Source organism: Oncorhynchus tshawytscha, linkage group LG10, assembly GCF_018296145.1.
Source record: "Oncorhynchus tshawytscha isolate Ot180627B linkage group LG10, Otsh_v2.0, whole genome shotgun sequence".
NCBI classification, from domain to species: Eukaryota; Metazoa; Chordata; class Actinopteri; order Salmoniformes; family Salmonidae; genus Oncorhynchus; species Oncorhynchus tshawytscha.
Window position 1 is genome coordinate 50,029,959 of NC_056438.1, and position 25,374 is coordinate 50,055,332.

The window sequence follows — 25,374 nt, forward strand, 5'->3', positions numbered from 1 at the left end:
GATGCAATCTCAACCACACTGCACACTGCCCTAACCCATCTGGACAAGAGGAATACCTATGTGAGAATGCTGTTCATCGACTACAGCTCGGCATTTAACACCATAGTGCCTTCCAAGCTCGTCATCAAGCTCGAGACCCTGGGTCTCGACCCCGCCCTGTGCAACTGATTGACATCATTTGAGTCAATTGGAGGTGTACCTGTGGATGTATTTCAAGGCCTACCTTCAAATTCAGTGCCTCTTTGCTTGATATCATTGATAAATCAAAAGAAATGGTAGACCTCCACAAGTCTGCTTCATCCTTGGGAGCAATTTCCAAACGCCTGAAGGTACAACGTTCATGTGTACAAACAATAGTATGCAAGTATAAACACCATGGGACCACACAGCTGTCATACCGCTCAGGAAGGAGACGCGTTCTGTCTCCTAGAGATGAACGTACTTTGGTGCGAAATGTGCAAATCAATCCCAGAACAACAGCAAAGGACCTTGTGAAGATGCTGGAGGAAACAGGTACAAAAGTATCTATATCCACAGTAAAACGAGTCCTATATTGACATAACCTGAAAGGCCGCTCAGCAAGGAAGAAGCCACTGCTCCAAAAAAGCCAGACTACGGTTTGCAACTGCACATGGGGACAAAGATCGTACTTTTTGGAGAAATGTCCTCTGGTCTTATGAAACAAAAATAGAACTGTTTGGCCATAATGACCATTGTTATGTTTGGAGAAAAAGGGGGATGCTTGCAAGCCGAAGAACACCATCCCAAACGTGAAGCACGGGGGTGGCAGCATCATGTTGTGGGGGTGCTTTGTTGCAGGAGGGACTGGTGCAATTCACAAAATAGATGGCATCATAAGGTAGGACGATTATGTGGATATATTGACGCAACATCTCAAGACACCAGTCAGGAAGTTAAAGCTTGGTCGCAAATGGGTCTTCCAAATGGACAATGACCCCAAGCATACTTCCAAAGGTGTGGCAAAATGGCTGCAGGACAACAAAGTCAAGGTACTGGAGTGGCCATCACAAAGCCCTGACCTCAATCCTATAGAAAATTTGTGGGCAGAACTGAAAAAGCGTGTGCGAGCATTGAGGCCTACAAACCTGACTCAGTTACATCAGCTCTGTCAGGAGGAATGGGCCAAAATTCACCCAATTTAATGTGGGAAGCTTGTGGAAGGCTACCCCGAACGTTTGATCCAAGTTAAACAATTTAAAGGCAATGCTACCAAATACAAATTTAGTGTATGTAAACTTCTGACCCACTGGGAATGTGATGAAATAAATAAAAGCTGAAATTAATCATTCTCTCTACTATTATTCTGACATTTCACATTCTTTAAATAAAGTGGTGATCCGAACTGACCTAAAACAGAGAATTTTTACTAGGATTAAATGCCAGGAATTGTGAAATACGGAGTTTAAATGTATTTGGCCAAGGTGTATGTAAACTTCCAACTTCAACTCTATGTATTGCCATGTATGTGTAACTGATATATGCACACACACACTACATGTTAATGTTTTTAAATGTATGTCAGTTGTAATTTCTTTTTCGTTATGTGTTGGACCACAGTAAGACTAGCTGTCGCCATTGGCATCGGCTCATGGGGATCCTCTTAAATCTAAAACACATACATACACAAAACACACATGCATATTGACTCTACACACACTCACACACGTTCACACTCTTCAGATACGATGCTGTTCCTCTGTTTATTATCTATCCTGATTTCCTAGTCACCATTACCCCTACCTACATGTGCATATTACCTCGATTACCTCAACTTCCTCGTACCCTTGCACATTGACTTGGTACCTGCTTTGGTACCCCTCTGTGATCATCAGGGTCCCGGTGAAGGGATTTTTAAAAATTGGTTACCCACCAGATGTACAGGTTTGTTGGTTATAAAAGCGATAGCCTACAATTAGTGCTAATTTTAGTCTCCAATTAGATTTTGTCAAATACGTAATCTACATTAACAGACAACAGACCAGTAATAGTTTCCCAAAAATATTTCGCAACATGTTTTAAAAGGGGGGAAGAGAATTGGATGGAGGGGGACAGATTTGGTTATGACGCCGCCTTTCGCCGATGACGCGTGCCAACAATTTGGACAGAGCGCATATAGGTAGGCTGTAGCAGCCCATATCGCGGGGCGACAACCTGAGGCTTGTAGTGTGAAAGACGGGCGTTTTGCGCTAGGCTACAAGAGAAATCATTTAAAACCCGTGGGAAATAACAACACGGGGCACCACGTTAGAATCTGTTAATGGGATTTGAGACAAGCTCATTGTGATCATGTGCGACGCTCGACGGTGCCGCAACCTCTATTCGGTTTACAGGTAGGTGCTAATGTGTGTGACCGACATTTATTTGCATGCCTTTATTTCCTAATTAAAGTCCTATATTTTGTTTACCGATCGACATGCTTGCTATCCCTTTTAATTGGCTTTTTTTTATGACAATGCGGCAGTCTCTGTAACGTTAACCGGAGCCCGTTACTAAGCCCTCTCCCGAGTCAGGGTCATTGACATGCAGATGTTGTTTCCCGTTGCTTGGAGACATGCCGCATCCTCTGCTCGAGCCACACGGTGTACACCAACACCGGCACCGGCGTTATTTATTTCTCCTGGCAATTACCGTGCCATCAATCACAGTATGATGTCCGCTGTCGGCCTCGTTCTTTGTTAATAGCCATGTAATTTCACCCGTGAACAGGCAGGGGCCTCACGGTAAATCAATTCTACTCAGAGACGGCATGCTTATTTATCCCTTTCTATGGCAGGCCTACGGTAGATTAAACACACCACGAGGTGTCAAAAATGAAAGTAGTCCATAGGTCCTATATAGCCTATCTATCCCCTATTCCATACTATGGGATTATTGTAATAGCACTATAACGACCGTGTTTGCTAGTATGATTTCCAAACACAACAGAATACATGACATATTACCTATTGAGCTATAGACATTTGGGTTCTCGGCCTACCCTACAATAGGTGAAAAGACGCGTGGGTGCTGAATAGGCGCGTGGGAGCTCGTATATCACCATCCTTCCTTGCTGCTTACACTATGCCAAGTCGAACATATGGCTAGGCTCATGTTTATCCAAGAATACATGTAATCCCCTTTACAGAGTGGTGCTGTTGCCTATCAACAAGGACAGTCATGCATGTTTTTCTATTAGGTTATTTGTTTGAATGCTCCATTTCTTCATTTTGCCTTGAAGTTGTATATTTCTGCCCTGTATAGGCCCATACATACACACGCACACACATACACACTTACTATTTTTTATTTTACCTTTTTATTTAACTAGACAAGTCAGTTAAGAACACATTCTAATTTTCAATGAAGGCCTAGGAACAGTGGGTTTACTGGCTTGTTCAGGGGCAGAACGACAGATACTATACTTGTAAGGACTTTTTGAGGACCAATAATTTATTACTTTACAAAATTTTCCTTAACCCCTAACCCTAAACATAACTCAAAACCTAAACCCTAAACATAACTCAACCTAAACCCTAAACATAACTCAAAACCTAACCCCTAACCCTAAACATAACTCAAAACCTAACCCCTAACCCTAAACATAACTCAAAACCTAACCCCTAACCCTAAACATAACTCAAAACCTAAACCCTAAACATAACTCAAAACCTAAACCCTAAACATAACTCAAAACCTAAACCCTAAACATAACTCAAAACCTAAACCCTAAACATAACTCAAAACCTAAACCCTAAACATAACTCAAAACCTAAACCCTAAACATAACTCAAAACCTAAACCCTAAACATAACTCAAAACCTAAACCCTAAACATAACTCAAAACCTAAACCCTAACCCTAAACATAACTCAAAACCTAAACCCTAACCCTAAACATAACTCAAAACCTAAACCCTAAACATAACTCAAAACCTAAACCCTAAACATAACTCAAAACCTAAACCCTAAACATAACTCAAAACCTAAACCCTAAACATAACTCAAAACCTAAACCCTAAACATAACTCAAAACCTAAACCCTAAACATAACTCAAAACCTAAACCCTAAACATAACTCAAAACCTAAACCCTAAACATAACTCAAAACCTAAACCCTAACCCTAAACATAACTCAAAACCTAAACCCTAACCCTAAACATAACTCAAAACCTAAACCCTAACCATAACTCAAAACCTAAACCCTAAACATAACTCAAAACCTAAACCCTAACCCTAAACATAACTCAAAACCCTAAACCCTAACCCTAAACATAACTCAAAACCTAAACCCTAACCCTAAACATAACTCAAAACCTAACCCCTAAACATAACTCAAAACCTAAACCCTAAACATAACTCAAAACCTAAACCCTAAACATAACTCAAAACCTAAACCCTAAACATAACTCAAAACCTAAACCCTAAACATAACTCAAAACCTAAACCCTAAACATAACTCAAAACCTAAACCCTAAACATAACTCAAAACCTAAACCCTAAACATAACCCAAAACCTAAACCCTAAACATAACTCAAAACCTAAACCCTAACCCTAAACATAACTCAAAACCTAAACCCTAACCCTAAACATAACTCAAAACCTAAACCCTAAACATAACTCAAAACCTAAACCCTAAACATAACTCAAAACCTAAACCCTAAACATAACTCAAAACCTAAACCCTAAACATAACTCAAAACCTAAACCCTAAACATAACTCAAAACCTAAACCCTAAACATAACTCAAAACCTAAACCCTAAACATAACTCAAAACCTAAACCCTAAACATAACTCAAAACCTAAACCCTAACCCTAAACATAACTCAAAACCTAAACCCTAACCATAACTCAAAACCTAAACCCTAAACATAACTCAAAACCTAAACCCTAACCCTAAACATAACTCAAAACCTAAACATAACTCAACCTAAACCCTAAACATAACTCAACCTAAACCCTAAACATAACTCAACCTAAACCCTAAACATAACTCAACCTAAACCCTAAACATAACTCAACCTAAACCCTAAACATAACTCAACCTAAACCCTAAACATAACTCAACCTAAACCCTAAACATAACTCAACCTAAACCCTAAACATAACTCAACCTAAACCCTAAACATAACTCAACCTAAACCCTAAACATAACTCAACCTAAACCCTAAACATAACTCAACCTAAACCCTAAACATAACTCAACCTAAACCCTAAACATAACTCAACCTAAACCCTAACCCTAAACATAACTCAATCTAAACCCTAACCCTAATTGTAACCCTAAATCAACACTAACTAAAATAGCCTTTTTAGTTGGTTTACTATTCTTGTGAAGACTTCTGGCACTCAGTATAGAAAAATGTGTACACACTTTTGTTTTACTATCCTTGTGGGGACCAAGAAATGTATTTCCAATCAAAATCCTATTTTCCCTAACCCCAAATCCCTAACACCTAACTCTTAACCCCTAACCATAACCTTAAGCCCTAAATCTAACCCTTTAGCCTATAATAGCCCTTTTCCTTGTGAGGACCTGCGAAATGTCCCCACTTGTTGTAATTGACCTTGTTTTACCATTCTTTCAGGACTTCTGGTCCCCACAAGGATAGTAAAACCAAACACACACACACACACACACACACACACACACACACACACATAGGCAGAGAGAGAGAGAGAGATATTGAAAAACATAAACATGGTCATGGTGGTCTTGGTCCACGTTGTATTTGACCCACATATTGTCAGCATGGGTGTCATTATACAGCGCATCTGTGCGTGCCATGGTCTCAAAAGTGGCAGCTTTCCTGTTAGCTGTTTAAGCGCAAATCTGCTTAGGAATGTCTGGTATTAGCGTGGTCATGTCAACCACGTGTAGCCTAGTTTAGGGCCGACTGATTTCCAGCCAATTCCTAAAGTCTTCTTTGTCCCCCAGGGCCAATAAAGCTCGCCATCATTGTCGGTGACCTTGTCTCATTTTCAACCTGTTGCACCTAGAGCTAGAGGGTCAAAGATTTATAAACGTGTGTTGACCAGAGCCCTCTGTTTTGTATTGGACTGTGCACCAAATAACAACTTTGTTATTGAAGTATAAATAAAGGAGGCTAACATCGCTGACCCCCTGACTCCAGACGCACACGTGCATCTCTATTTTAATGGGGATCGTAGCCTTTCACAGCAGGTTGAGCAGATCGGGGTTTCGAGCTGCTTACACAGCACTAGCCTATTGAGCTTGCCTCGGGCCATATGTTTGTCAGGTCTCTTGGACTCCCTCAAGTTTAACCGTTTGAGCCAAATGGTTTCACCGGTTTACCGTTTCTTTGGCATCTGTCGCGGCAGTATAGTCATTAGCAGCGTTAAAACTCGCAGAGATAAGCGGTGGGGTTGATTAATGCGTTGTCTTGTTCCGCGGTGATACGTCGTCTCTTCGTGTCCAATATGTGGTTGACTTTTCGTGGAGGAGAAAGAGGGGGGCGACAACGAGAGGAGGTAGGGTGGAGTCGTCCTTTGCAGACTTCGTACCAACGATTCCATGGTTCCTTCATGGAAAAAGGCAGCGCTTTTTCATAGGTGTTACTGTTAGTTGACCCACAAATGATGATGGACCCTACTTTCTTACAACATGCAACAACGTGCGTAGCCTACTGCTTGCTTGTAAGATACACTATCATAGAGGCAATATGTAAATATATTTGAACTGTTTTAAATGGTTAGTGCAAAGTCATGGAACTGCTGCGCCATCATACGCTCTGAGGAGCGGTTGCTGTCCACGTGCTGAAACGCACACAGGATTGGCTCTGGTCTTTTCGCCGTTCTCACGCACGTGATGCGCCATTGTCCGCTGCTTCATAAAAGACATAATTAAATAATCGATGTCATGATATCTTACTGGGCTCTGAGCAACATTTGAGTCCATGAACCTGCAACAGGGATGGGCAACTGGCTGCCCCGTGTCCAACCTTTTGTAGGCTCATGGATACATTTTAGCTTTATTTGTCTCGTGCGCCGAATACAGCAACTGTAGAACTTACCTTGAAATGCTTACTTACAAGTGTAGACCTTACCGTGAAATGCTTACTTTCAAGTGTAGACCTTACCGTGAAATGCTTACTTTCAAGTGTAGACCTTACCGTGAAATGCTTACTTTCAAGTGTAGACCTTACCATGAAATGCTTACTTTCAAGTGTAGACCTTACCGTGAAATGCTTACTTTCAAGTGTAGACCTTACCGTGAAATGCTTACTTTCAAGTGTAGACCTTACCGTGAAATGCTTACTTTCAAGTGTAGACCTTACCGTGAAATGCTTACTTTCATGTGTAGACCTTACCGTGAAATGCTTACTTTCAAGTGTAGACCTTACCGTGAAATGCTTACTTTCAAGTGTAGACCTTACTGTGAAATGCTTACTTTCAAGTGTAGACCTTACCGTGAAATGCTTACTTTCAAGTGTAGACCTTACCGTGAAATGCTAACTTTCAAGTGTAGACCTTACCGTGAAATGCTTACTTTCAAGTGTAGACCTTACCGTGAAATGCTTACTTTCAAGTGTAGACCTTACCGTGAAATGCTTACTTTCAAGTGTAGACCTTACCGTGAAATGCTAACTTTCAAGTGTAGACCTTACCGTGAAATGCTTACTTTCAAGTGTAGACCTTACCGTGAAATGCTTACTTTCAAGTGTAGACATTACCGTGAAATGCTTACTTACAAGTGTAGACCTTACAGTGAAATGCTTACTTACAAGTGTAGACCTTACCGTGAAATGCTTACTTTCAAGTGTAGACCTTACCGTGAAATGCTTACTTTCAAGTGTAGACCTTACCGTGAAATGCTTACTTTCAAGTGTAGACCTTACCGTGAAATGCTAACTTTCAAGTGTAGACCTTACCGTGAAATGCTTACTTTCAAGTGTAGACCTTACCGTGAAATGCTTACTTTCAAGTGTAGACCTTACCGTGAAATGCTAACTTTCAAGTGTAGACCTTACCGTGAAATGCTTACTTTCAAGTGTAGACCTTACCGTGAAATGCTTACTTACAAGTGTAGACCTTACAGTGAAATGCTTACTTACAAATGTAGACCTTACAGTGAAATGCTTACTTACAAATGTAGACCTTACAGTGAAATGCTTACTTACAAATGTAGACCTTACAGTGAAATGCTTACTTACAAATGTAGACCTTACAGTGAAATGCTTACTTACAAATGTAGACCTTACAGTGAAATGCTTACTTACAAGCCCTTAACTCTTCTTGAACTGCACTGTTGGTTAAGAAAATATTTACCAAAAAATACCAAAGCATAACAGAATAAAAAGTAACACAATAACATAACAATAAATAGGCTATATATGGGTACCAGTACTGAGTCAGTGTGCGGGGATACAGGTTAGAGGTAATTTGTACATGTAGGTAGGGGTGAAGTGACTATGCATAGGTAATAAACAGCGAGTAGTACTAGTGTACAAAACAAATGGGGCGTGGGGGGGGTCAATGTAAATAGTCCGGTGGCCATTTGATTAATTGTTCAGCAGTCTTATGGCTTGCGGGTAAAAGCTGCTTAGGAGTCTTTTGGTCTTAGACTGGATGCTCCGGTACTGCTTGCCGTGCGGTAGCAGAGAAAACAGTCTATGACTCGGGTGACTGGAGTCTCTGACAATTTTATGGGCTTTCCTCTGACACTGCCTATTGTATAGGTCCTGGATTGCAGGAGGCTTGGCCTCAGTGATGTACCGGGACATTTGCACTACCCTTTGTAGTGCAGAGCAGTTGCCATTCCAGGAAACCTGTCAGGATACTCTTTATGGGGCAATTGTATAACTTTTTGAGGATCTTGCCAAATCTTTTTAGTCTCTTGAGGGGGAAAAGGTTTTGTTGTGCCCTCTTCACGACTGTCTTGGTATGTTTGATATATAGTGATAGATCGTTGGTGATGTGGACACCAATGAACTTGAAACTCTCAACCCACTCTACTACAGCCCCATTGATGTTAATGGGGGCGTGTGTGGCCCACCTTTTCCTGTGGTCCATAATCTGCTCCTTTGTCTTGCTTACATTGAGTGAGAGGTTGTTGTCCTGGCACCACACTGCCAGTTCTCTGACCTCCTCCCTATAGGCTGTCTCATCGCTGTCGGTGATCAAGCCTACCACTGTTGTGTTGTCAGCAAACTTAATGATGGTGTTGGAGTCATGGTTGGCCACCCAGTCGTGGGTGAACAGGGAGTACAGGAGGGGACTAAGTACACACCCCTGAGTGTCCCCAGTGTTGAGGATCAGCGTAGCAGACGTGTTGTTGCCTACCCTCACCACCTGATGGAGGCCCGTCAAGAAGTCCAGGATCCAGTTCCAGGAACAGTTTTGAAGCCCTGCCACATCCGTCGAACATCAGAGTAGTAGGATACAATCTTAATCTTGTATTGACGCTTTGCTTGTTTGATGGTTTGTCTGAGGGCAAAGTGGGATTTCTTGTATGCGTCCGGATTAGTGTCCCGCTCCTTGAAAGCGGCAGCTCTAGCCTCGATGCGGATGTTTCCTTTAATCCATGGCTTCTGGTTGGGAAATGTACGTACGGTCACTGTGGGGACTACGTCGTCGATGCACTTATTGATGAAGCCGATGACTGTCGTGGTATACTCCTCAATGCCATTGGATGAATCCCGGAACATATTCCAGTCTGTGCAAGCAAAACAGTCCTGTAGTGTAGCATCCGCGTCATCTGACCACTTCCGTATTGAGCGAGTCACTGGTACTTCCTGCTTTAGTTTTTGTTTGCAAGCAGGAATCAGGAGGATAGAATTGTGGTCAGATTTGCCGAATGGAGGGCGGGGGAGAGCTTTGTATGCATCTCTGTGTGTGGAGTAAAGGTGGTCGAGTTTTTTGTTAGTCACTCTCACTCTGATATCCTATTAAAAACTGCTAACATTTCTCTCTGCCCCATGGCAAAATGTGTACAATTGTATGAAATTAGTTATAACATTTCAAAATCTTCCAAAGACAAATGGCAAAATGTATAGATTTGCAGGAAATAAGCTGTAAAACTGAAAAATAGCTCCGCCCCATGGTAAAATAAGTACAATTGCATGAAATTAGTTATAAAATTTCACAATTTTCCAAAGACAAATGGCAAAATGTGTAGATTTGCAGGAAATGAACTCTAAAACGTCTATTTTTTTCTCTTCACTGTCAACAGAGAAGCCGCTAAAATGTTTTGTTCACAAGGTGGGAGCATGGATGTGGGTGGGTACGCAGGATCACGAGCCCCTGCCTCCCACCACGATGAGTTCAGATGTTTTGTGGCCCCCCAACCCTATCAAACTTGTCCATCCCTGGCCTACAACATTACTATAGAAAACACTTTAAGTGCTGTGGTGTACGTGACATACTGAGCATGACTGCTTTTTTTTCCAGGTAAAATTTCAGGAAGCTGACATGATCCCCAAGTCAAGAAAATCTTCAGACATGAGAAAGGCAGTCAGCATCCAGGAGATTGCTGCTCTGGCCAGATCCTCTTTAAATGGTAAGGGACAGAAAGACAGACACACACACACACTAATTCACTTTCATCTCACACATACAAATCCTGCGCAACGATTCAATCCATAGCGCTGAAGACCTGCACTGGAGCACAATATAAATTTAAAGGCAATGTTCCCGCGTTCACGGAGACTGCATTCGCGGTAAAGGCTGTATATGTCGGCACAATCAGAAATTAACTTTACATTTAAATGGCGCTATAGTGCTGATCTTCAGCACTACAGATTGAAGGACCCAGGACCCATCATTTTTAGAGGTCACACTCTCTTTAACCCAGGCCTCATACTTCTCTCTCTCCAGGCATATCCCAGGCGATGAAGGACCATGTGACCAAGCCCACGTCCCTGCAGGGTGGCAGGGTCGCCCACCTCATAGAGTGGAAGGGTTGGCCCAAACCCACAGACTCCCCCACGGACACCCTCCACACACACTTCAACTCCTACTGCCACCTCACTGAGGGGGAACAGGAGGCGCGCTTCGCTGCAGGTGTGTGTCCCTCCACCAACTTAGCCAGTAAAGTAGAGCCGCTGATACACACCAATTTATAGCAATTTAAGGTTGTCCTCTTTTAATATATTTGAATGTATCTTATCTCAGCTTATCTCTTTTAGTTTATTTTTCAAGAGGATGTATACATCTGTTTCTATTATCCAACTAAATCTGCAGTCAATGATGTTTAATAATCAATGTCTCAGATCGCATCAGGAATGTGTCCTCTGTACAGTACTTTACTCTGTGGATTTCAGTCATTAGCATATGACGTCCACGCTGACCATTTGTGGGTCAATTGGATCAAAAGTAAAGTGGACCACCACCATGTGTTTGTGTGCGTACGTTCATACGTACTTGTGTGTGGTCTTGACCCCCTCCCCCCGTCATCCTTACACCTGTCCCACAGCTCCTCTCTAACCCCTGCATATGTCACAGCTCAGATCTGTGCTCCTCCTGTGTCACCTAAGCGATGACGGCCTGTCCTATGAGAGCCTAACAGATGGTAGCCAATTAGACTCTCTTCCAGCTGTCACTTCACTGTCCCTTAGAGTCCCCATGGTGATACAGCCTCTCCCCTGTTCACTTTCTAATGATTTCGGAGACAACTCTGTCTGTCTGTCTGTGTCTCACTTTCTCCTGTGCTTGATGCGTGCTGTAAGGTTTTTGGGTGAAAATAAACAGTCCTGTTTTTAGCCTGTGTGTGTTTATATTTGTCCTATTTGTTTGTGTGTCCATTTCCAGGAGTGGCAGAGCAGTTTGCTATCGCTGAGGCAAAGCTGAAAGCCTGGGCTTCTGTGGATGATGATGATGAGGAGGAAGCTGACAAAGAGTTTCTCCAGAACAACAGAAACACACTCACACTCTCTACCCGCTCAGGTAATCACAGACACCCACTTTGCGCAGAAGTACACCCAATATCTAATGTCATGCATCTCATCATGTGTGTTTCGATCATCATTTCCAGCTAGGGCTCTATTCAATCCGCATCATGGAATTTCAGCGTTACAGCGCGATTGAAATTTAAAGGCAGTGTTCCTGCTTTAGTGGAGACTGTGTTCACGGTAAACACTGTATATGCCGGCTTAATCAGAAATGACCTTTACATTTCTATTGCAGGATCTGTAACGCATCAGTTTTACAGATTGAATAGAGCCACTAGACTCGGTGCTATGCCCCAATATCCCTCACTCTCTTCTTTCTTTCCTTCCCTGTCCCTCACTCGTCCTCTTCTCATCCCTCCATCTCTCTCTTCTCATCCATCTCCAGGTGTTCTGACTCTTTGCTCCTCCCTCAGACACCGCAACGTCCAATCACGAGCCCAGAGTGTCATTCCAGGCTGAGATTGGCAGCATTAAAGTTCCACCCTCTATCAGCTCAACCATTCCCGTTGGCTCTAGCAGCAACAGCCTGCACTGTGATAGGCCCACATCTAAGAATGACCCAGCTCCACAGCAAAACGACCGGCCTATTCTAGAGAGTGACCGGGCTAGCCCATTCCCCAGAGAGGGGGAACTAGTGGATGGCGAGGATCAGCCTGTACCACAGCTAGAGACCGGTGGGGGTGTCTGTATCGTCCACAAGCCTGACTGGAGGCCGAGGCTCAGAAGCAGTAGGTTTGACTCCTGCTATTCAACCTCTCACTCTGAGTCTCTTGGAGAGGAGGAAGAGGAAGACGAAGAAGGGAGTGTGTTTCAGGAAGGTAGAGAGTGGCACTCCTGCCAGAGCCAGAGAAGCTTCTTCTCCGACAGAGGCTCGTCGGGAGTGGCGTCATTCGATGAGGAAGAGTAGGAGGTGGGGAAGGAGGTTGGAGGAGGAGAAAAGAGGGAGCATTGGATGTTGTGGATGTTGTGTTTTTCATCTTGTAGGTGTTCCCCTTGGATAGTCTGTCGACTCTTAGATATGTAACTTAGTGATGGCTAGCCTTTATTCATCTTCCATCCTTCCTTTCCTTCCCTCCTCCTGTTTCTCTTTCTTTCCTCCAATTCTTCCTTCCTTCCTTTTCTCGGCTTGTCTCTCCCTGCTTCCTCTGCACCCTGTTTCTTTTCTCTTTCTCTTCTTTTTCACTTCCTTGCCAATTCTTTTGCTGATATTACGCTGTATTTGAGAGTTGAAACTCGATTCCCGAATACTGTGTTGTTCAAACGGAGAGGTTTTATGTTGTTATTTCACTGGTTTTCTATGGATTGTTATTGCCATGTTTTCCCAGGACCATGATGTGAAGTCAAGTAATGGGGTTTGTCCTGGATGAATAAAACATGATTTAAAAAAAAAAGAGATTTTCACCGTTTGATCATTTTACCCATCTCTGATATGAGACAAGGAAAATAACCCCCCCCCCACACACACACAGAGAGAATAAACAAGTTTTGAAAAACAGATTTACATCTCAAAGTTTTGTTGAAATTTAATGTACAAAAAACAATTAGTATGTTTTCTGAAAAATAACAATGGCTGTTGATCTCAAATGCATATTCTCCTATGTACAATGCGTAGATTTCCGTCATAATGTATTTCCATATGTACAAACCATATACAGGCTGGGGCTATATAAAGGGAGAAACTACAGACTTATTGCTTAACTAGCGCTGTTAATTACCTTATACACTCTGTACATTAGACTCAGTTTACATTATATCTTGTATGGCGAGCACTACTTCACATTCTATGTGCATACAAAAGTAAGACGACAATAAATGGTTGCGCAACTGACTTTTTTTTTACAGAAGAAAAGGAACCGTTAAATTGTAGTTGTTATGGCAGGGTTTTTACATAGAATTGAAATATATATGTATATATATATATAATGGCTCAAATCTGTCAACGGAGCTAAGAGAAATGATTGAAGAGACAAATTACATAACATCTGTTTGATGAACTCATTTTATAATGAGACTGTGGAGAACAGTCAAACACTCTACAACAGTTGTTTCAGTCCTTTATAGAGGCTTCTATTGCTCACCAGTACACTTGGAGACTTATAACTGTGCTTCTAAGCTGGTAGTACGTATTTCTAAACTGGTTTCAAGGCCAGGCAGGCTGTGTTAATCATTTTCAATGTGTGTGTGGTGTGTATTTTCTAGGATATTATTTTCTATGTGTAGATTTATGAATGCGTACGGTGTTCATGTACTTAAGTGCTCGATTCAATCTGTGTTACAGAAGATCCACAGCACAATTGAAATGGAATTGTCATTTCCGACTGAGACGACATGTGCAGCACTTACCGTGAACGTAGTGTCCGCTAGTGCGGGAACATTGCCTTTCAAAATGTCAATCGCACGGCAACGCGGATCTTCAGCGCCACGGATTGAATCGAGCCCTTTGGCGTGTACTATTGGCCCATGTGCATATGTGTGCTCACAACAACTGATGTCGTCTCTCTCTCTCCACATAACCAACTTTTCCTGTGCAATGTAACGTGTCGTTAACACTCACATCATTCCAGAAACATGCGGAACACGGTACAGTAGATAGGATACGATATTCACATAACATCCTATCTCAAGAAATGTAAGATACAAAATGACACTGTGACCAAAACACCCTGTTACAAGACAAGAAACTCTCTAACGTCCGTCCGCCCTCCTACCTTAATGCCAGACAAGGCTATATGTACTTTGAGTTAAATGCATGTTAATTACAATGTGCTTCACAAATGCTCTTAACCCTGTGGGATGCCATTTTATGACTGAGCAATGTCAACATGTTGGCCCTTTCTCAGCTGCCTTTGGGTAGTAACTTATTGTCTTTCTGTTAATATCCCATTTCAGATATGACTGTTCATGCACTTACTTATACTGTAATTACAGAATGTCCTTTAGAATGTAGCTGTGTAAATACGTAGATTTTATAGGCCACTTAATCTAAAGTGAGACCCTCCCTTCTCTTCCCTCTCTCTCCTTTCCTTTATCCCTCTGATCTGCTCTCTCTCTCTCTGTGTTATTTGTAGCTATATTTAGGGGGGGAAATTGGCTCTGATAATCAAACTGAGAATAGAAGTGTCAGCACCAGATGGGTGCATGGGCAAGGTTCCACCAAGTCTCACACACACGCGCACGCGCACCAGCACGCACACACACACACACACACACACACACACCCCCCAAAACACTTTGTTAAACACAGAACCATGTTGTCACATTCACTCAGTTACTCTATCACTCACACAGGAATACGAGCTCATTTACACCAGCACACGCGCACACAATACATTGTGGACACAGACAGATTCAGGTGAACGTGACCTCTAAGGTTGTAGAAACCTCAACGAACCACGAAGCAACTCCTAACTGTCCCTCGCCCCTTCTGTCATTCCGATTGGTCCTCAGTGCGGTTGGGACTTCGCTTACACTGCAGTTCTGATTGGTCCATTTGCTCTATGTTCTGGGGTGTGGTTCCATGTGGTGGGGTTCCATGTTCCTTCGCCGGCTCCAATTGGTCAGTCTCAGGGAGGTGGGAGGGGTCAAAATCACAGGCCAGCTCTGATTCGTCAGTGTGGGAAGGGCTGCACTCTAAGATAAACTCCTCTGTTTGGTCCTCTGTTATTGAGAGGCTTTCCTGAAGAACCAATTCCGATGGCGGGTCCATATTGTCAGTGGGGATGGTTTCAAACTCCATATCTGATTGGTCCTGTATGAAGTGGACAGGGGTCTCCTCATCCATAACGTCCAATTGGTCCTCCATGTCGGGCGGGGTGGGTTCCCGTGGTAACGAGAGGCCTCTGTGGCGGTTCCAAAGCTTGTGCAGCTCTGTCACCTCGGAAACGCTGGTAGTGTTGCCGCTGTCACGGAAACTGGCCAGAGGGGGGCGAACCTTCACCCCTGTCACCGTCACTGAACCCTCTATGGCCTTACGCAGCTAGAGGTTAGACAGAGAGAGGAGAGGTAGAGAGATTGGAGGGAGAGGGAAAGCAATCAAATAGGGAGCAAGGATGAAAAGAGACGGAGGAGAGGATGGAAAGAAGATTGGAGAGAGAGAGAGACAGAGATATAGAATTGAACATTATGATGTGATTTTGGATTACACGGAGTAGTGATTCATATTACGCTTTTGATTCCATCTCCAAGCGCACTGGGTTGTTAATCTGCATCAACTTTTGTAAAGAGCAGATTGATTAGCCTTGATTGCTTCTGATTCATGAAGCACAACATTGTCCTTAGGACTGATCTGAGGTGGTGACAATATTCAAACAACCACAGCCAAAAGGTAAAGAGGACGTGTTCCTGTGATGTCATATCATGTGTTTGCAGTGATTTTGAGGTGAAGTGCACTCAAATCAAACATAGTATGATGACATCCGTGTTGAAAATACAAAAAACTACACACTAACTACATGACCGTGACATAAGGGTTCTTCTAATGCACGGGAACACCCACCTCCCTGAGGGAGACCACGCCCACCAGCCGCCCTGTACTGGTCACATAGGCATGGTCCAGTCCCAGCAGGGAGAAGATGGTGTGAGTCTGGAGAGAGAGAGAGAGAGAGAGAGAGAGAGAGAGAGAGAGGAGAGAGAGGGGGATGGAGAGAGAGGGGATGGAGGAGAGAGGGGGTGGAGAGAGAGAGAGAGAGGGGATGGAGAGAGAGAGGGGATGGAGAGAGAGAGAGAGAGGGGATGGAGAGAGAGAGAGAGAGAGAGAGAGAGAGAGAGAGAGAGGGAGAGAGAGGGGGATGGAGAGAGAGAGAGATGGAGAGGGGGGGATGGAGAGAGAGAGGGGATGGAGTGAGAGGGGGATGGAGTGAGAGGGGGATGGAGAGAGAGAGAGAGGGGGGATGGAGAGAGAGAGGGGATGGAGTGAGAGGGGATGGAGGAGAGAGGGGATGGAGGAGAGAGGGGATGGAGGAGAGAGCGAGAGAGGGGATGGAGAGAGAGAGGGGATGGAGAGAGAGAGAGAGAGATGGAGATGGGATGGATGGAGAGAGAGAGAGAGAGAGAGGGGGGATGGAGAGAGAGGGAGAGAGGGGGAGATGAGAGAGAGAGAGAGAGAGAGAGATGGGATGGAGTGTGAGAGAGAGAGAGAGGGGGATGGAGGAGAGAGAGAGGGAGAGAGGGGGGATGGAGAGAGAGAGAGAGAGGGGATGAGAGAGAGAGAGAGAGGGGGATGGAGAGAGAGAGGGGATGGAGAGAGAGAGAGGGGATGGAGAGAGAGAGGGGATGGAGAGAGAGAGGGAGAGAGAGAGAGGGAGAGAGGGGGATGGAGAGAGAGAGAGAGAGGGGGGATGGAGAGAGAGAGGGATGGAGGAGAGAGGGGATGGAGGAGAGGGGGGATGGAGAGAGCGAGAGAGGGGATGGAGAGAGAGAGGGGATGGAGAGAGAGGGGATGGAGAGAGAGAGAGAGAGAGAGATGGGATGGAGTGAGAGAGAGGGAGAGAGAGGGGGATGGAGAGAGAGAGAGGAGAGAGAGGGGGGATGGAGAGAGAGAGAGAGGGGGATGGAGAGAGAGAGGGGATGGAGGAGAGAGGGGGATGGAGAGAGCGAGAGAGGGGATGGAGAGAGAGGGGATGGAGAGAGAGAGAGAGAGAGAGAGATGGGATGGAGTGAGAGAGAGGAGAGAGAGAGGGGGATGGAGAGAGAGAGAGGGAGAGAGGGGGGATGGAGAGAGAGAGAGGATGGGGGATGGAGAGAGGGGGATGGAGAGAGAGAGAGGGATGGAGAGAGAGAGGGGATGGAGAGAGAGAGAGGATGGAGAGAGAGAGAGAGAGATGGGATGGAGGAGAGAGGGAGAGAGAGGGGGGATGGAGAGAGAGAGGGAGAGGGGGGGATGGAGAGAGAGGGAGGGGTGGAGAGAGAGAGAGAGGGAGAGAGAGGGGGATGGAGAGAGAGAGAGAGAGAGAGAGAGAGAGAGAGAGAGAGAGAGAGAGAGGGAGAGAGAGGGGGATGGAGAGAGAGGGGATGAGTGAGAGAGGGGGGTGGAGAGAGAGAGAGAGAGGGATGGAGAGAGAGAGGGATGGAGAGAGAGAGAGAGAGGGGGATGGAGAGAGAGAGAGAGAGAGAGAGAGAGAGAGAGAGAGAGGGAGAGAGAGGGGGATGGAGAGAGAGAGAGAGAGGGGGGATGGAGGGAGAGAGGGGATGGAGAGAGAGAGGGGGATGGAGAGAGCGAGAGAGGGGATGGAGAGAGAGGGGATGGAGAGAGAGAGGGGATGGAGAGAGAGAGGGGATGGAGAGAGAGAGAGAGAGAGAGAGAGAGAGAGAGAGGGAGAGAGAGAGAGAGGGGGATGGAGAGAGAGGGGATGGAGTGAGAGAGGGGATGGAGAGAGAGAGGGATGAAGAGAGAGAGGCGATGGAGAGAGAGAGATGAGAGAGAGATGGGATGGAGGGAGAGAGAGGAGGGAGAGAGAGAGGGGATGGAGAGAGAGAGGAGGGAGAGAGAGGGGGATGGAGAGAGATAGAGAGAGGGGGATGGAGAGAGTGAGAGAGGGGATGGAGAGAGAGAGGGGATGGAGAGAGAGAGAGAGAGAGAGATGGGATGGAGTGAGAGGGGAGAGAGATGGGATGGAGTGAGAGAGGGAGAGAGAGGGGGATGGAGAGAGATGAGATAGAGGGGATGGAGAGAGAGAGGGATGGAGAGAGAGAGGAGAGGTGGAGAGAGAGAGGGGTGGAGAGAGAGAGAGAGGGGATGGAGAGAGAGAGGGGGGATGGAGAGAGAGAGGGGGGATGGAGAGAGAGAGAGAGAGATAGAGAGGGATGGAGAGAGAGAGGGGATGGAGAGAGAGAGAGGGGGATGGAGAGAGAGAGAGGGGGATGGAGAGAGAGAGGGGATGGAGAGAGAGGGGGATGGAGAGAGAGAGGGGGGGATGGAGAGAGAGAGAGGGGGGATGGAGAGAGCGAGAGAGGGGATGGAGAAAGAGAGGGGATGGAGAGAGAGAGGGGATGGAGGAGAGAGAGGATGGAGAGAGAGAGAGAGAGGGATGGAGAGAGAGAGAGAGAGGATGGAGAGAGAGAGAGAGAGAGAGAGAGAGAGAGGGGTGGATGGAGAGAGAGAGGGGTGGAGAGAGAGAGAGAGGGGGGATGGAGAGAGAGAGAGAGAGGGGGGGATGGAGAGAGAGAGAGGGGGATGGAGAGAGAGAGAGGGGGATGGAGAGAGAGAGAGGGGATGGAGAGAGAGAGAGGGGTGGAGAGAGAGAGAGAGAGGGGATGGAGGAGAGAGGGGGGATGGAGAGAGAGAGAGGGGGAGAGAGAGAGAGGGGGGATGGAGAGAGAGGGGATGGGGAGAGAGAGAGAGAGGGGATGGAGAGAGAGAGAGAGAGAGGGGGATGGAGAGAGAGAGAGGGGATGGAGAGAGAGAGAGAGAGGGATGGAGAGAGAGAGGGGATGGAGAGAGAGAGGGGATGGAGAGAGAGAGAGAGAGGGATGGATGGAGAGAGGGGGGATGGAGAGAGAGAGAGAGGGGGGGATGGAGGGAGAGAGAGGGGGGAGATGGAGAGAGAGAGGGGATGGAGGAGAGAGAGATGGAGAGAGAGGGGGATGGAGGAGAGAGAGGGGGGGATGGAGAGAGAGAGAGAGGGGGATGAGAGAGAGAGAGAGGGATGGAGAGAGAGAGAGGGGATGGAGAGAGAGAGAGGGGGATGGATGGAGAGAGAGAGAGAGGGGGATGGAGAGAGAGAGAGGGGATGGAGAGAGAGAGAGAGAGGGATGGAGGAGAGAGGGGGATGGAGAGAGAGAGAGAGGGGGATGGAGGAGGAGAGAGGGGATGGAGAGAGAGAGAGAGGGGGATGGAGAGAGAGAGGGGGGTGGAGAGAGAGAGAGAGGGGATGAGAGAGAGAGGGGATGGAGAGAGAGAGAGAGGGGGATGGAGAGAGAGGGATGGAGAGAGAGAGAGAGGGGGATGGAGAGAGAGAGGGGATGAGAGAGAGAGAGGGGGATGGAGAGAGAGAGGGGGGGGAGAGAGAGAGGGGGGGGATGGAGAGAGAGAGGGGGATGGAGAGAGAGAGGGGGATGGAGAGAGAGAGGGGGATGGAGGAGAGAGAGGGGGATGGAGAGAGAGAGAGAGGGATGGAGGAGAGAGGGGGATGGAGAGAGAGAGAGAGGGGGATGGAGGAGAGAGGGGGGATGGAGAGAGAGAGAGGGGATGGAGAGAGAGGGGGATGGAGGAGAGAGAGAGAGATGAGAGAGAGAGGGGATGGAGAGAGAGAGAGGGGGATGGAGAGAGAGAGGGGGGATGGAGAGAGAGAGAGAGGGGGATGGAGAGAGAGAGAGAGAGGGGGATGGAGAGAGAGAGAGAGGGATGGAGAGAGAGAGAGGGGGGATGGAGAGAGAGAGGGGATGAGAGAGAGAGGGGGGATATGGAGAGAGAGAGGGGGGAGAGATGGAGAGAGAGAGGGGGGATGGAGAGAGAGAGAGAGGGGATGGAGAGAGAGAGAGAGGGGGATGGAGAGGATGGAGGAGAGGGGGGATGGAGAGAGAGAGAGGGAGATGGAGAGAGAGAGAGAGAGAGAGGGGATGGATGGAGAGAGGGGATGGAGAGAGAGAGGGGGGATGGAGAGAGAGAGGGGATGGAGAGAGAGAGAGGGGATGGAGAGAGAGGAGAGAGAGGGGATGGAGAGAGAGGGGGGGATGGAGAGAGAGATGGAGGAGGAGGAGGATGGAGAGAGAGGATGGAGAGAGAGAGAGGAGGATGGAGTGAGAGAGAGGGGATGGAGAGAGAGAGAGGGGATGGAGAGAGAGAGAGGGGATGGAGAGAGAGAGAGGGGATGGAGAGAGAGAGAGAGAGGGATGGGGTGAGAGAGGGGGATGGAGAGAGAGAGAGAGAGGGATGGAGGAGAGAGGGGGATGGAGAGAGAGAGGAGGGATAGAGAGAGAGATGGAGGAGAGAGAGGGGATGGAGGAGAGAGAGGGGATGGAGGAGAGAGAGGGGATGGAGGAGAGAGAGGGGATGGAGGAGAGAGGGGATGGAGAGAGAGAGAGAGAGGGATGGAGGAGAGAGGGGGGGATGAGAGAGAGAGAGAGAGGGGATGGAGGAGAGAGGGGGATGGAGAGAGAGAGAGAGAGGGGATGGAGGAGAGAGGGGGATGGAGAGAGAGAGAGGGGGGATGGAGAGAGGGGGATGGAGAGAGAGAGAGGGGATGGAGAGAGAGAGGGGATGAGAGAGAGAGAGGGGGGATAGAGAGAGTGAGAGAGGGGGATAGAGAGAGAGAGGGGGTATGGAGAGAGAGAGGGGGTGGAGAGAGAGAGAGAGAGAGAGAGCGCGAGAGAGAGAGGGGGAATGGAGAGAGGGAATGAGAGAGAGAGAGAGAGAGGGGATGGAGAGAGAGAGGGGGGTGGAGAGAGAGAGAGAGAGGGAAGGGAGAGAGGGAATGAGAGAGAGAGAGAGAGAGGGATGGAGAGAGAGAGGGGGGGTGGAGAGAGAGAGAGAGGGAAGGGAGAGAGGGAATGAGAGAGAGAGAGGGTAAAACATAATTGAGAACAAATTGTCTATTAGAAAAATGCCATGGTTTAGTGCAGAGACTTCTATTTGTAATAAAAGGCTCCTGACTAGTGGAGCTGTGTGTTATCATATCTCTGGTCACCAACCCCATCAATCAAAGGGGTCATTAAGGGCAGAGGGAAGAGAACCATTTTTTTTAGGGATGGAACTCAGCCTTTGTCGGACACCTGTAGCCTGGTTACATTTCTAGATTTGAGTCATTTAGCAGATGCTCTGCTCATGTCTGCCTTGGCAGTGAAACAACGACAACAAGTATCACAAGAAAAACCTTCACAACTAAGACGTATCAGTTGGGTAACTATGTAGACCGGTAAGAGATCGGTAGATTGAGTGACGACACACCTTATGCAGAGATGTCCGCTCCACAAGCTGAAAAGGGGCGGGGTCTATCTTGCAGTTGTTGAAATCCACTGGCTCGTCCAGCTGTTGCTCCTCCCACTCTGCTATCTGTGGGAGTGGATTCAAAACTCAGCCAATAAAAGAACATCTATAAAGCTCTCACATCAGTCACTGCATTTTCATTTAGCTTTGACTGACACGCCAGTTTACCAATGAGAGAGTTCAGTCTTACTTCGTTTGTGGTCATGTCATCCTCTACTTCAGGGGACTCCTGAAAACAAAGAGAGACAGTGGTTACACCCACATACACACAAACACAAATATACAATGAATCCATACCACCATTGCATATGAGCGCAAAAGACTAACAACACATACCAAACAATGAGACTAACACATGACCACAATCAAAAGTGCATGTTTCTGCCCCTGCAGCTACGCTGTTACTCGGCTGGCTTTGTGAGTCACTGCTGATTTAGCTTTTGTTGGCTAAATAATCAGCTGAATCACTAAAATTACTTAACTCAGATTTGGTAAATTGTGCCTTCCTCTCTCCTTCTCATTTCTCTCTCTCTACAAAGTGTTACAAAGCCACAGTATATTTTGGGCTGGTAGAAGTACCCAAAGCGATTATGGTCGGTCACTTGCTCTATGCTAGGTCGCTAGGCAACGGTTACTTAGCAACGGGCTCTAATGCAGGCGGCAGTCTTACCGCCGCCATGGAGATCCTGACTCGTTTGGGCCCCCTGCTCTCAGGAGCCTCTGGCTCTGCCGGGCTCTTAAAGCCAGGGAGAGAAGGGAGTAACATAGCAGAACGTTAGCACAACGTTAACACAACCTAAAAACAACGTTACAGCAACGTTATACTCTAAAATGGTCTTACCAGCTGATAAGGAGAGAGGAGACGGATAGTGGGTGATGTAAATATGAATGCAATGTTACTGCAACGCAGAACGCTTGTTATGCTTCTCTTACTAAGGAGAGGGAGGAGAGGTGCAATGGCGTAACATCAGCGCAATGTCATGTGACAGCAAAGCTGGGGCTTAAAGTTACTAAAGACTCTCTGAGGACAGAGTGGATGTAAAGGAAGGAGGCATATGAGGATACGAGCATACACACAGAAACATAAACACATGCACGTACACACACTCACACTCACCTCGAGTAGCTCTCTCTCAGGGTCACCACAGGAAAGGGTCTGCTGAGAGCCTGACAGAGGAGAGGGAGTCGGCGTGTCTCTATTAATTGAGAGAGTATGTATACTGTTGGGTGTCTCTGTGTTGTGAATAGTAGGGACAGTTTTCATTGCAGATTTGAGTGGCAGCTGAGAGTTGGACACAGCTGCACTGAAGGAGGACTCCTCTGTTGAGATCTAGATAGAGACACACAATATACACACACACACACACACACACACACACACACACACACACACACACACACACAGGTTAGAGGTACTGTAGCCAGCAGAAGGCATACTGAAGTACTGAAGATGCCCCACATACTGTAAGTCAAACTTCAGACGTCCCCTACCAGCCCCACACACTTACTGTACATACACACACACCTATCCTAACACACACCTTTCCTAACACACACCCTGACTCACACGTTTTCTGTAAGCAATATCTGTCCATCCACATACACATCCATACATTATGTATGGATAAGAACCTTCAGCCAAACTACCCCCCACTCTCGACGGTAACAGTGACTTTAAGTCGCACGCAGGGCTACCTCCTCACGTGAGCGGGAGTCCGACTCACCTCCGCTACACTCACCAGGAAGCGAACCCCATGGCGTGCGCTGGTATTGGAGGAGTTGGAGGTGTAGGAGTGTGTGTGTGTGCAGGGTGGGCTGGGGGGACTGTCCATGGTGTCCAGGCTGGTCAGGTGTGTGTGCGCGCCCAGTGTGTGTGTGTGTGTGCCGTTGTCCTGGGCGTGCCTCCGGAGGTGGTCGAGCCTGCGCGTTGGACCCAGCTGGAGGGACAGGAGTGACTGGAGCTGGGAGCGCTCTATAGAACCCAACAGGATCATAGAGTCTGAGGGAGAGAGAGAGAGAGAGAGAGAGAGGGAGGGAGAGAGGGGAAGAGTGGGATAGGAAGATAGGGAAAGTGACAAAATAGGGAAGAAAAGAGTAAAGGAGAATAAGGGAGAGGAGATAGAGGAAGAGAAAAGGGGTGCAGGGAATAGGGGAGAAAGGAGAGAAGAGAAAGAGGGAACAGTAAGGGAGAGTAATAAGCAGAGTACGGAATAGATGGAATAGGACACAAAAACAAAAGGCTGGAAGAAGTGAAAGACACGGGAGAGAAGGAAAGCGGTAGAGAGGGAGACATGTGTCATGGTGTCATGGAGGAAGGATGCATCTTGGATTCATAGCTGACTACAGATGTGCAGTTGCACACGTACCCTTACCTGTGGACTCAACCAGGGCCAGTGTTTTCAGCTGTCCAGTCATCAGGACCTCCTGTACCTCTCGGTAGGAGGAGGAGAGAGTGATGTAACGCACGTCTCTAACCATGATGTCCTCCACACGGATGTTATACTTCCTGAAGGAGGAGAGGAGGAGAAGAGAGCAGGAGAAGGGGTAAGAATGAAAGAGGAGATAGACGAAGAGAGGACAAGAAATAATGTTAAGAAGAGAGAATCAGTCAAGAAGACAGTTGAAAACATAAGAGAATAAAGAAAAGGGAGTAACAGAAAGCAAGGGAGATAGAGACATGAATAAAGCAAAGGAAAGATGGACAGACAGACTTACTCGTGGTGCCCCATGCCCAGTTCAGGGAGATAGGGTAGTTTCTTGATCCTGATGATAGAGTCGTATAGCGAGGGCTGGAGGGACTGGGCAACGGCGTTGGCCAGGATCACCGCTATCATCACTGGCAGGATGTGGCTGATCTGACCCGTCAGCTCAAACACGATGACTGCTGTCGACACCGTGTGAGTCACTGCCCCCGACAACGCCGCTGCACCTGGGGGAGGAGGGAAACACAGTATGGATGATGATGAATATGACTTGGCCCAAAGTGGTGGAACGTTTTTTTTTTTTACAACTACAGAGAGTACAGAAAGGCTGTTAGCACAGGATCAGTAGTGGGTGAGTCCACATTTCATTCATTACATCTCTCCACAAAAAAAACATGTTTCATAAGCAATAGGTGAACAGGTTCTCAATGCTACTGTACATTTATTTGTTAGCTTTACTGTTTTAGACAACAAAACAAATGAAAGCTCAAGCTAGCGATGTGATTGTAATAGTTACATTTACATGTTGGTCCTGGTCAGTCCCTGGATGGGACACCAGATGCTGCTGGAAGTGGTGTTGGAGGGCCAGTAGGAGGCACTCTTTCCTCGGGTCTAAAAAATATCCCAATGCCCCAGGGCAGTGATTGGGGACACTGCCCTGTGTAGGGTGCCGTCTTTCGGATGGGACGTTAAATGGGTGTCCTGACTCTGAGGTCATTAAAGATCCCGTGGCACTTATCGTAAGAGTAGGGGTGTTAACCCCGGTGTCCTGGCTAAATTCCCAAACTGGCCCTCAAACCATCACGGTCACCTAATAATCCCCAGTTTACAATTGGCTCATTCA

The 25,374-nt window shown here is 46.7% G+C and overlaps 2 protein-coding genes across 4 annotated transcripts in view; one reads left to right on the forward strand and one right to left on the reverse strand.

Moving 5' to 3' along the window:
* The first annotated feature begins 2,122 nt into the window (after positions 1–2,122).
* Positions 2,123–13,289, forward strand: LOC112260401 (protein FAM131A-like). 3 transcript variants are annotated; one of them, XM_024435473.2, is made up of 5 exons: positions 2,123–2,351; positions 10,408–10,516; positions 10,834–11,019; positions 11,767–11,901; positions 12,320–13,289. In XM_024435473.2, the coding sequence occupies exons 2-5, from the start codon at positions 10,429–10,431 to the stop codon at positions 12,811–12,813; spliced, it is 903 nt and encodes a 300-aa protein (XP_024291241.1). In that variant the 5' UTR covers positions 2,123–2,351; positions 10,408–10,428; the 3' UTR covers positions 12,814–13,289. The 3 variants fall into 3 exon arrangements, with proteins under 3 accessions (XP_024291241.1, XP_042184627.1, XP_042184625.1); XM_042328693.1 differs by lacking the exon at positions 2,123–2,351 and adding an exon at positions 6,225–6,489 and having other exon boundaries at positions 12,292–12,484; XM_042328691.1 differs by lacking the exon at positions 2,123–2,351 and adding an exon at positions 6,227–6,489.
* A 122-nt stretch (positions 13,290–13,411) lies between these two features.
* The window catches only part of LOC112260408 (chloride channel protein 2), a 69,834-nt gene continuing 57,871 nt past the window's right edge, over positions 13,412–25,374 (reverse strand). Inside the window, exons 16-24 of the mRNA XM_024435481.2 lie at positions 24,544–24,757; positions 24,201–24,334; positions 23,568–23,827; positions 22,946–23,158; positions 22,499–22,564; positions 22,019–22,057; positions 21,790–21,894; positions 16,402–16,488; positions 13,412–15,882 (exon numbers count right to left, since the gene is read on the reverse strand). Of these exons, the coding sequence (XP_024291249.1) occupies positions 15,334–15,882; positions 16,402–16,488; positions 21,790–21,894; positions 22,019–22,057; positions 22,499–22,564; positions 22,946–23,158; positions 23,568–23,827; positions 24,201–24,334; positions 24,544–24,757 (1,667 nt within the window). The 3' untranslated portion in view covers positions 13,412–15,333. The remainder of the gene's footprint in view (positions 15,883–16,401; positions 16,489–21,789; positions 21,895–22,018; positions 22,058–22,498; positions 22,565–22,945; positions 23,159–23,567; positions 23,828–24,200; positions 24,335–24,543; positions 24,758–25,374) is intronic.

Excerpts from the sequence above, each read along its gene's own strand:
- LOC112260401 (XM_042328691.1), top strand. The coding sequence starts at position 6,439 with ATGTGGTTGACTTTTCGTGGAGGAGAAAGAGGGGGGCGACAACGAGAG. Across the intron at positions 10,517-10,833 it reads GGCCAGATCCTCTTTAAATG|GCATATCCCAGGCGATGAAG; the intron begins GTAAGGGACAGA and ends CTCTCTCTCCAG. Across the intron at positions 11,902-12,319 it reads CACACTCTCTACCCGCTCAG|ACACCGCAACGTCCAATCAC; the intron begins GTAATCACAGAC and ends CTCCTCCCTCAG.